An 11,873-nucleotide genomic window follows, 5' to 3' on the forward strand; every position below is an offset into this window, starting at 1 on the left:
ACTAGTTTGACCCAAATCAGTTAAGTTTGATACTACAGTCAACCAGGTTTATCTTAAACCAGTTTCAGTCATTTCAGTTTATGTGTACTGAACTTCTGTTCTGTTACAGGTTTAAAACTGTTTCTGTTGACTTATACTGGTGTATGTGTAACTTCTGTGTCTAGCCTAAAAGATAGTGAAGTGGTTATAATGTAATGTTACATTTGTCTTGTTTGATTCTTGTTTCTGGGATGTGAAGAAAATATACTATCATTTGTAGAAGACGTGTGCTAATTGAGAAGAAAGCCTGGAATATCTCCAAAGATGCTCACATAAGCATGGATGGCATTCACAAAATGGGCTTTATTAGTACTAGAAAGGTATAATCTATCTACAAATATATTGACAGAATAATAAAATATCAAAATAATGATCTGTCCATAAGATCACTACTAAGGATTACAATTTTCCTGCTGTTCTAATTTGGTTAGATACCTAGGACTGCATGATTTACAGAAGCAGCCAAAGGTGGAGTATGTCTTGTTTCATTTTATTGTCCAGCTTACTCCCCTAGATAAACACATGTCATTCCAAATGAAGTCACTGGGAGTAGCAAGTGCATGCAAAAACAGAATCTATCCTCTGGATTTATTAGATTATATGGCTTCAAAACACAAGTTGCTCTTTCCTATCCCAAGATACATCCTCTATAAATGTAATATTAGGGAGATAAAAAGTGCTCTAGCAGAGGGAAAAGAACATACTTTAAACCCTTGTCTTTGTTGAAACACCACCATATAACTGTGTGCTCAAGTGAATGAGGGAGAGAACATGTGAGGCAGGGCTTTATCTTAGAGCTAGTGGATTTAGGGACAAGATTGTCAATTGAGCGAGACTTCAATTACAACCTAATTTAATGTATACCTAAGTACATTATTGCAATTCAATAAACATCTCTTTAGAATTAAACAATTCCAATTTACTTTCATTTCAGCCTGTGTGCACGCTGTGAGAATTTATTATTACTCATGCCTAAATTAGTCAGATGCTTTCAGAAGCATTGATCCATGCAATCCCATTGTGACATCAGTGCTGCATAGGACTAACCTCAAATCAGCCACTGAAATTTACTTGCTTGGAAAGAAGGAGCAAGACGTAGAAAAGTTATACATTCTGCCCTTAATTATCTTTCTCTATCTGTCCTGCCCTCCATAATTGTCTCTGTCTAGCAGTCTGCCTGTACACTCCAGCAATGAATCAATGTCTCTTGTGTTGGAAGGCTATCTACTGATATTTATAACTTGCTCTTCTTTCCATCTTACCTGCTAACATGTCTGAGGGGGAGACAGTCAGGCACATTCTTAACCAAGGTTTGCATCGTCTGATATTTATTTCCTTTTGCTGATTGCCTTCCTTCCATTTAAACACAACACATCTCTCAAAATGCTCACATGCATGCCTGGGTTCATTTCAATCATGAGTTCTTATTTATTTTATTCACTTCAGGTTGGATCCCAAAAGGTACAGATGCCCTTAATGGAAATTAAAAGCACTCAGGACTTTGCACAATCAGTCTTTTCATCAGCTGTAGTCTGAAGGGACATCATAATACACAGCACTTGATTTTTAAAGTACTGTTTAGGCCTTAATGAGTTGATTAGCAATGCTGGGAAGTATTCATAACCACTTACCTGCATTTTATATACGATAAAACTAAGAAAGTTGCAATGACTTCCTCAAAAAACAAAGGTTGTTTATAGATGTGCTCAGGGGGGCAGTACTTTAGTTAGAATGGCTCCGAGAGCACCCAGAGCATCACATGTATCAGCATCCCCACACTGAAAAATGGCAGCAGTGGTGCTTTAACTGAAGCTTGTCAAACAAGCTTTAGTTATAGCACCGCTGCCAATTTTTAGTGCAGGGATGCTGACACACATTATTCTGGAGTCTGCTGGAGCGCAGTAATTACCACACTCCAGCAGACTCAATCAAGTCTGCTCCGACATGCTATAATTACAGCACATCAGAGCAGCCAAAGTCAGCAGCAGAGGCAGCAAGATTAAAATTCAGGCCTGTCCTGCCTTCTTACCTGGTGATCACTTCCAACCACACTGCCAAAGGCTAAAGCCATACAGGAATCTTTGTTGTGCTTCCTCCCTGAACAGTGGCATGTATAAATGCATGGGAATGTATATTATAAAATCCCAGATAAACAAATTCAGCCCTACTGCCGTTTAATACACATCAATCCACATGGTTTTCCAGAGAGGGAATGTAGTCCACAAAGCTTAACCCTAACAGGTAGAATAGTCTTGATTAGATTATAGATAATACCCTCTACAAATCAGTAATTGTACTTACACATTCAATTTTACACAAAGCCTGCAGCTAGCCACCATTTATCTCAGAGATAAAACAAGTTGAGACTTATCCCTTAGCCTAGTCCCTTTAAGTAATTCAGAGACTCCTGTGAGTTGTGCACGTGGCCAGACCAATGCATAGTGACCTATGATCAGGAAAGTACAAAGGTGACACAAAGCCATCTTTCAATGCTCCTGTCCTGAGCTGCCAGGAGTGCTTCTCATGTGCAGCTAGGAATCTGGAGGTCTAAGGAACCCCTCTTTTCCCAATTCATTCCGTGTGTCATTAAAATCAAATATAAAATCTGTTTTTCATTCTGTAAAAAAATCCACCTCTACCTACCCTATCCAAATTCCACACAATTTGAAAAATAACTGGGCCCTGAGAAATTCATAAACCACACTGGACAAAGTTATATATGCATTTCCACTTGAACTACTGTTACATGCACACAATATCCATTATGTATTTTTTATTTAATGCTACTTACCTTTCACTATTAGTTCTGCATAGTTTGAAACTCCAGAGCCACCATCTGAGCGAATCACGCACCGGTATTTACTGATGCTACGCTGAGAAGTGTCCGCTACACTGACTGTAGCCGAAAACCGTCTGTGGTTGACCACCCTGGTGACCATTAAGGCAGTGTCCCTTCCATTCCATTGCTGCCAGAGCAACCAAGAATACAAATAAATAAGAGATAGAGAGATTGACAAATGCGCTTGTTGTTATGCTTTATATAAATACCGTTTAGAACTTTCTGTTTAATGATGTCTGCTAAGTAAGCAATTTATATCATACAAAGTTCCAAAAGGCCTCCAAAGATGCACCCACAAAATGTAAACAAACATCTGTTTGTCTGAATTAACACATGCAATAGGGTTAGGGACAGACATTCAAAAAGCTGGAGCCTGAATTGATTCAATCTTTGCAGGTTAGTCTAACCTGCAAAGATTGAACTGATTTGCCAGTGCACAGACATTCATGTTTAATTCTGGAAATGCAGGCACATGCCTGCAGTGGCTCAGGCTAGAAGCTGGGGGGTGCTGAAGCAGCCCTCCCTTCCCCTTGCAACAGTCACAAGGCTGGAGGGAAGCTGACCTGGGGGCATGGCAGAGCCCCCACAGGGGCTAAGTATGATTGTGGAGGGGTTTCAACCCCCACCCTGGCCTGTAGGGACCCCATCTAGGCTGTGCCTGGAGGGATAGGTGGGAAGCAGTCATTGCCAGACTTGTACCCAAGGCCACACACCAGCAGGGCAGTGCATCAGGCAAAGGGGAGCAAGGGGTGGGGATTAAACTCACCTGACTCTGAGCATCGGACCCCAGTTGGGTTCTGTCCAGATTTTCCCCCAGCTCTTGCTTGGCTGGTGGGGGCCTGACCAGAGCTACCAGCATGGCCCTGCTGTCCACCCAGGGCTGAAGCTGCAGCTGCAGCTGTAGCTGGGGCTGTAGAGCTGAGCCCAGCCTGCCCTGGCGTGTTGCTAAGGCCAGAGACAGAGGGGCAGCTTGGGCTGGGCTTATAGGGGCTGTGTGGCTAGAATGCTTCTGGCTCCCTGCACCCAAGCCAGCTGGGTAGGGCCCTGTGGGGTTGGCCCTCAGACCCTTCCCAACCCATTGGGGCTGTGTTACAGCTTGGCCTGGCAGCATGGGTTGGGGCTTGCTGGGGAGCAGACATCCCAAGCCAGCTCAGAGGCACCGCCATGCCCGCTGTGCTGTGCAGCACCTGGGGCTGCAGGTGCACAGCCAGCTGTGGGCTGGTCGGGGCCCAGGGGGCTGTTCTGTCCCCTTCACCTGCCACTGCCACTGTTGTTGCTGCACTATGCCACACCACTCTGGGTGGGGAATGGGAGGGCAGGGGAGGTGGGAAGCTTCAGCCCCACAGCTTCTGCTCTGTGTGTGGAGCTCCAGCTCCATTCCCCAGATGCCTTCCACTTTCCAAAGTGTCCAAGTGGAAGGCGGTTGCAGTCAGAGCTCCACACATGGGGAAGAAGCTGCTGGGCCTGGCAGAAGCCACCAGGCCCAGCAGGGCTGTTTTTCTCTCCTCACCTGCAGCTCCTGCACCTGCTGTGCAGTTCTGCTTGAGATGGGGGGAGATTCCTTTAGCCCAATGGCTTCAACCTTTGCTGGGCTGGAGCAGCTGAGCTGATGGAAACTCCCCCTGCCCTGAGCGGCACTGTGTGGTGCAGCAGGACTGGAGCTGTGGCTGCAGGTGAGGGGAGAAAAACAGCTCTGCCAGACCCAGCAGCCTCTGCTCCATGTGTGGAGCTCTGGCTGCAGCCCCCAGGTGCCTTCCACCTGGACGTCTTGGAAGGCAGAAGGCATCTGGGTGGAAAGCATCTGGGGGCTGGAGCTAGAGCTCCATGTGTGAGGCAGAAGCCATGAGGCTGAAGCTTCTTGTTGCCCTCACCAAGAGTGGCATGGCATGACCATGGCAGCAGCAGCTGGAGGAAAAGGAGCAGAACAGCCCCCCCCGGCCCTGACCAGCCCACAGCTGGCTGTGCACCTGCAGCCCCGGGTGTGGCAGTGACTGCTGGGCTCGGGGCCCAACAGCACCTCCAAGCTGGCCTGGTAAGCCCACTCTCCAGTCAGCGCCCACCTGTGCTGCCAGGCTGAGGTGTTACGCAGCCCCTGTGGGATGGGAAAAGCTCTGTCCCCAGGGCCAGCCCCTCAGGGCCCTTCTCAGCCTGCTGGGGCTTCCATGACAGCCCAGCCCAGCTTGGGTATGGGGAGCTACACAGCTCCAGCCCAAGCTGCAGCCTGCTGGGAAGGGCCCAGCCCCAGTGTCCCAGCCTGGGATGGCCCCTCTGCCTCTGCTCTCAGCAGCGCTCACAGGCCAGTTGGCCTTAGCCCTGCAGCCCCAGCCACTGGCAAGGCAGGTGTATGGTGGGGGTAAGGTAGCCGCATAGAGGACAGTCCGGTTGTCCTCTGCCTTCTATTGATACAAAACTGGATGCCCTTATGTCCTCTATTTTTATCTTGAAGAGAAAAATAGAGGACATAAAGGCATCAGGTTTTGCATCAGTAGAGGATAGAGGACGGAGTAGCAGAAAACCGGAATGTCCTCTATGATGGCTACCCTAGGTGGGGGCCATGCCAGCCAGCTCTGGATGTGCTCCCTCTTCTGCCGCTAGAGCAGGGAAGGGGGGGGGGGAATGGCTGACAGGGCCGCTGTCCATCAGTAAGGGGTGGGAGAATAAACCCCTTCCCTGCCCGCTTTTCATCAAGGGGCCATGTGTCTGGCCAGACCCCCATCCCTGCTCAGGCTAGAGATCAGAGGGGTGGGGCCAACCTTGCTCTCTGGAGCAGAGAGCACAGCCATGCCTAAGGCTGCAAAGCATCTGGGATGCTGTTGGACTCTGATTTTAGCTTAATCCAGAAAGGGGTCTGGGACAGAAGATTCATAAACCGTTTTGACCCAAGTCAGTTAAGTCTGATACTATATTCAACCAGGTTTACCTTAAGACAGTTTCAGCCATTTTTGAACTGATTTACATGCACTGAAGTTATGTTCTGTTACAGGTTTAAACTAGTTTCTGATCACTTAAATCAGTCTATGTGTAACTTCTGCCCCTAAGATGAGGGGCGTCATGTGCATTCAAGTTTTGCAAGTCATTTTTTTAATCATGTTTGACAATTTGATGCAGTAACTATAATACAACAGTTATCTTAGGAGATGGTCCAGATTTTTAGAAGTGTTTGTAAGCAATGCATTTGTGTGCTTTGCCAACACAAACACATAGATTTTGTATATCCTTACTTTTGCAGGTGTACAGATGTGGTGTTTTTGTTGAGCCAAATTTAAAGATAGACTGAATTTGGAATGCTATCCATGCTTAGATTTCAAATACTGCCAGAAAGTGAATATTAGAGAATTTCCTAACCCTCCAGAATTTCTCTAAACAAGTGAGGATCAGAAGATGCCACCCTGCCCTGACTTCCTACAGAACTTCAGTTACATTCACCTCAAGGAAGGAGCCCAGTTTATCATGTCCAGCTAACTGGAAGCAAGATGTGGAAGAATTCAGCATAAAAGTAAGTTAAGCTGTGCCAAAACATCTGACATTGTTAAGCTGATCTAGCTTGCTAGGTGTTGCAAAGAAAAAAGTAGTGCCATTTTGCCAATTTCCAGTAATCAATCATTTGGGTCATTTCCAAATGTCATTTTCATTACATGCTTGTTTCAAAGAGTAAGTTCCCACTAGCAAAAAAAATTGCTCTCCTCCCAAATGCTTGCATCTAAAGGGAAAATTGCTCACCTCACTTTAGCTCAGAAGTCTTTTACACACATGAAGTCATAATGGCAAAAGCATTTGGCAGCAAGCATCAGAGCAAGCTAAAGATTAAGCAATGATACACCTCAGGGGTGCTAAATTACAACATGACTTAAGAAATTTGTGGCTAAAAATGGAGCTGCTAGGGTAAGAAGTGTGACAACAGTAGTTATAGTGACTATGAAGTCATTTTGTACACTGCACCTCTTACTGACTCAAATATTTTCCTAGAATTCATTTTAAACTTTAACTTCAGATAAACTTATTGTTTGCTCCAGTCCTGCTTAGATTACAGTTGAAACTGGTATTAAAGCTCTTTCAGCCAACATGTTAACTTCATACCCTTAGCCCACCATTTGTTAATATTCCCAGAATGCTCAAGCAGCCCTGGCAATGGTACACCTACACATGAAATTAGTGTGCCTGAATAAATTCTGACACATTTCATGCTGAGCTTTATTGCTTCTAGGCACAGTGTTTATGCATGCACCCAAGACTGCAGCACATTTTGCTGGCGTGGAGCAGCCCCAGCTGGCAGGGGCCCCGAGAGGTCAGCCTGCTAGCCTGGAGCTGCTCTGCCCTGGCTTAATGTACTGCAGAGGGGTGGGCTGGGGCATGAGGGTGCTACAGTGTGGGACCAGCTGTCAGGCAGCCTCTGGACTGTAGTACCCTCATGCCCCAGCCACCCCGGTCATGGTCTACATATGTGCTGCGGTGCAGTAAACTCCGCTGTAGGATAGTACTTGTGTCGGGCTTACAGATACATTAGTTTACTGAGGTCTAATATGGTTGCACATGTAGATGGTGATGCTTTACTGGGGAGCTAAATAGTCAAATCCACAGTAAAGCACACGTGTAGATGTGTCCAGTGTGTACTTTTGTGTTGCAGTAGTTGGTACTGGAGGTATTCTTTGCTATAGGCCTCAAAACAACAGATGGAGCATCCATAGAATCATACAATCACAGAAAATTAGGGTTGGAAGGGACCTCAGGAGGTTATCTAATCCAACCCCCCTGCTCATACCAGGACTAGCCCTAACTAGATCATCCCAGTCAAAGCTTTGTCTAGCTGGGTTTTGAAAACCTCCAAGGACGGAGATTCCACCACCTCTCTGGGTAACCTGTTCCAGTGTTTGACTACCCTCCTAGTAAGAAAATTCTTCCTAATATCTAACCTAAACTTCCCTTGCTGCAACTTGAGACCCTTATTCCTTGTTCTGTCATCTGCCACCACTGGGAACAGTCTAGCTCCATCCTCCATCCTCTTTCAAACTCCACTTTAGGTAGTTGAAGGCTGCTATTAAATCCCCTCTCAGTCTCCTCTTATCTAGACTAAACAATCCGAGTTCCCTCAGTCTTTCCTCATAAATCATGTCCCCCGGCCCCCTCAACATGTGTGTAAAACAATTTTTGTTGCTCTTCACTGTACTCTCTCTAATTTGTCCACATCCTTTCTGTAGTGGAGGACTGAAAACTGAACACAGTACTCCACATGTGGCCTCACCAGTGCTGAATAGAGGAGAATCATCACTTATCTTGATCTACTGGCAACACACCTACTGATGCATCCCCGTATGCCGCTAGCCTTCTTTGCAACAAGGGCACATTGTTGGCTTGTATTCAGCTTATTGTCCACTGTAACCCTAGCTCTTTTCTGCAGAGCTGCTGCCCAGTCAGTCATCCCCCAGCCTGTACTGATGCATAGGACTGTTCCATCCTAAATGCAGGACTTTGCACTTGTCCTTGTAGAACCTCATGAGATTTCTTTTGGGTGAATCCTCCAATTTGTCTACATCACTCTGAATCATCTGAAGAATTGCTGGGGGAGGGACTCTTTTCCATATTTCAGGTCATTGATGAAGACATTGGGCAAAACTAGCCCCAGGACTGATCAATGGGGACTCCACTTGATACTGGCTGCCAACTAGACATCAAGCCCTCTAAGCCTGATGCTCCAGCCAGTTTTCTATCCTCTTTCTATCAGCCAACTCCCTCAGTACCCTTGGGTGCATCCCATCTGGCCCCTTGGATTTGTATATGTCCAGCTTTTCAAAATAGTCCCTAACCTGTTCTTTTGCCACTGTTGGCTGTTCACCTCCTCCCCAACTGTGCTGCCTGGTACAGTAGTCTGGGAGCTGACCTTGCCTGTGAAGAGTGAGGGGAAGAAGGCGTTGAGCACTTCAGCCTTTTCTACATCCTCTGTCACTAGGTTGCCTCCCCCATTCAGTAAGTGACCCACACTTTCCCTGATCCTCGTCTTGCTGCTGACATACTTGTAGAAACCCTTCTTGTTACCCTTCACGGCTCTTGATAACTGCAACTCCATTTGCATTTTGGCCTTCCTGACTTCATCCCTGCATACCCGAGCAATGCTCTTATACTCCTCCCTAGTTATTTGTCCAAGTTTCCACTTCTTATAAGCTTCCTTTTTGTGATTTAGCTTACTGAAGAGTTCCCTGCTAAGCCAAGCTGGTCTTCTGCCGTACTTGCTAGTATCTTGTGCATCAGGATAGTATGTTCCTGCACTCTCAGTAAGGCTTTTTTAAAGTATAGCCAGCTCTCCTGGACTCCTCTCCCCATCAGACTAGCTTCCCAGGGGAACCTACCCATGAGTTCTCTAAGCAAGTCAAAGTCTGCTTTTCTGAAGTCCAGGGTCCTTGCTTTGCTGCTCTCCATCCTTCCTTTCCTCAGGATCCTGGACTCAATCATCTCGTGGTCACTGCTTCCCAAGTTGCCATCCACTACTACATTCCCCACCAATTCTTCCCTATTTGTGAGCAGCAAGTCAAGAAGAGCATGGCCCCTAGCTGGCTACTCCAGCACCTACACCAGGAAGTTGTCCCCAAAAACTTCCTGGATTGTCTGTGCACAGCTGTATTGCCCTGCCACCAGATATCAGGGTGATTGAAGTCCCCCATGAGAAGCAGGGCTTGTGACTGGGAACACTTCTGCTAGCTGTTGAAGAAAGCCTCATCCACCACTTCCTCCTGGTCTGGTGGTCTATAGCAGACACCCACCACATCACCCTTGTTTTTCTCCCCTCTAACCATAACTCAGATACTTTCAAGAGGCCTATCTCCAGTTTCATACTGGAGCTCTGAGAAATCATATGGCTCTTTTACATTAAGTGCAACTCCTCCTCTCCTCCCCTGGCTGTCCTTCCTGAACAGTTTGTACCCATCCATGACAGTGCTCCAGTCATGCGAGCTCCCACCAACTCTCTGTTATTTCAATCATGTCATAGTTCTTTGACTGTGCAAGAACTTCCAATTCTTCCCAGGCTTGTTTCCCAGGCTCTGTGCATTCATGTACAGGCACCTGAGTGGATTGTCATGATTTCTCAGGAACTATGAGAGCACCTCCTTTGTTGCCCCATCCTGCTTGCTCTTCCTCCACATCTCTCACTTCCCTACTTACCTCAGAGCTTTGGTCTCCAACCCCCAGTGAGCCTAGTTTAAAGCCCTCCTTACTAGATTAGCTTTAAACTAGGTTCACAGGGGGATGAAGACCAAAGCCCTAAGGTAAGTGGGAAAGGACTGTTTTTAGGACCTTAATTCAGGAAAGCATGCCTGCTTAAATTATCTTGTATTCAATAAGCTTTAAGCACATGCTTTACTGAAGTTGTATCAGTCACACCATTGCAAACTGTCCTAATTTAACACAGTTAATCAGCTTGAACTTCACATAAATTTAGGCTGATTCTGGCACTGCACTATACTTCAGGTAGCAATAGAATTTTTCTGACTTCAGTGGAGCTTCAGTGAGTAATTTAATATAACTGGGTTCAAGAATGGGAAGCAGCAATCCCTGTGTCCCAAAAAAGAAGCTGGGACTCTCCCCTTTCCAATTTGCTAAACTTTCTATTTCTTACTCTTTAAAGCTGAAAGATCAGATTTTAACTGTGTCACTGTATCCAGACTGAACAGTACAAGCTATCTTTTCTCACCCAGCAAGCAGTATACACAACATTTAAAGGCCTGAGACTTGCATTTGCTCCCCTGCTCATAGAATTGGTTGGGGACAGGTTCAGCTCCATGGTTCCTTAGGGAAATCTAAGGACTGGGAAAGATAAGTGTAGCTCTGGCTATGCCAACTACGTGTCATCTGAAGATTCAGCCTAAGAAAAATCCTCAGCTAGTTTTCAGTACTGAGGTCAATGCAACATTGGGGTGGATACAGAAGAGGAGATTTATAATAGTTGGGAAAAAGGAAAGTTGTGGCAGGGTTTAGTTTTCTTTTAACAGCTGCTTGCTTATTTAGCATTTGGAATAAGAGAAATCTTGGGGAAGAAGCAAAGGACAACTGATGTGAACAAAGGTGCATAGTACCTGTATTCTTAGTACTGAGGCATTTTTGAGACAGCAATAATATTGTGTGCCACTGAATAACATGAAGATGGATCATAAGAATACAAGTCGGCATCAAGCCATGAGTTGAATCTGAACAACCCAGTTTTGTCATTCTGCATTAGTGCCCCACACAACACTAAACTGGAACAATTTCAAAGAAATTCCTTTCATTAAAGGCCTTTTGGAATTTCTCCTTTATTCCTCAGCTCTTCTCCTTCCACTCATTTTGACTAGGGCAATTCCACTTGATTATGCTTCCTTGTTACTTTACCTGGAGCCAGAGTTTGTCATGCTGGGACCACTTGCCCCCCGCAATGCACTGGAACGTTGCATTCTGTCCCACATTAACCTCCACATTCTGAAGCCGCAGGAAGTGAGGTGCTTTTCCTAAAAAAAAGAAAAAACAAAAGATGCAAAATATTATGTTACCCGGTTACAGCATGACAGTAATTGACAATGTCATACAACCATTGGGATATCCTTACTTAGTAGGTGTGAGGGAAATACTAGGTTTACCCTTTGACCAAGTAACTTAGCAAAGCAAAGCAAAGCAAAGCAAAGCAAAGCTGTATTGTTTAATTATTTAGCATGGAGAGATTGATATTATACAGGATGGCCAAAGCAATCATATAACACTTTGGCACAGCAAGGAAGTACACTAAGTTTCAGTTCTACAACATCAGTTCACAATTACTTCTCACCAGCAGAGGTTCATTGTTGTTTGCTACAAGCAAAGAGCAACTTCTGCTGTATAAGAGGGAAATATCAACATTTACAAAGGTTAAAAAAAAAACCAAATAGCCATGAGATTTCAGAGCAAACATGGCCCAAAGCAATTTTTCATATCCTTTTTTAGTTTTGCTGATTGCTAAGTGAATCCTAGGGAATCAGACCTGAAACCATCAGGCATT

General features: G+C 45.5%; 1 protein-coding gene across 1 annotated transcript in view; it reads right to left on the bottom strand.

The window, feature by feature from the left end:
- Positions 1–2,830: 2,830 nt before the first annotated feature.
- LOC112551671 (receptor-type tyrosine-protein phosphatase T-like) overlaps positions 2,831–11,873 on the bottom strand; it is a gene marked incomplete at its 3' end in the record, with an annotated part of 373,371 nt that continues 364,328 nt past the window's right edge. Inside the window, exons 5-6 of the mRNA XM_025213841.1 lie at positions 11,234–11,349; positions 2,831–3,005 (exon numbers count right to left, since the gene is read on the bottom strand). Of these exons, the coding sequence (XP_025069626.1) occupies positions 2,831–3,005; positions 11,234–11,349 (291 nt within the window). The remainder of the gene's footprint in view (positions 3,006–11,233; positions 11,350–11,873) is intronic.

The sequence above is a fragment of the Alligator sinensis genome, unplaced genomic scaffold (genome assembly GCF_000455745.1).
Source record: "Alligator sinensis unplaced genomic scaffold, ASM45574v1 scaffold460_1, whole genome shotgun sequence".
NCBI classification, from domain to species: domain Eukaryota; kingdom Metazoa; phylum Chordata; order Crocodylia; family Alligatoridae; genus Alligator; species Alligator sinensis.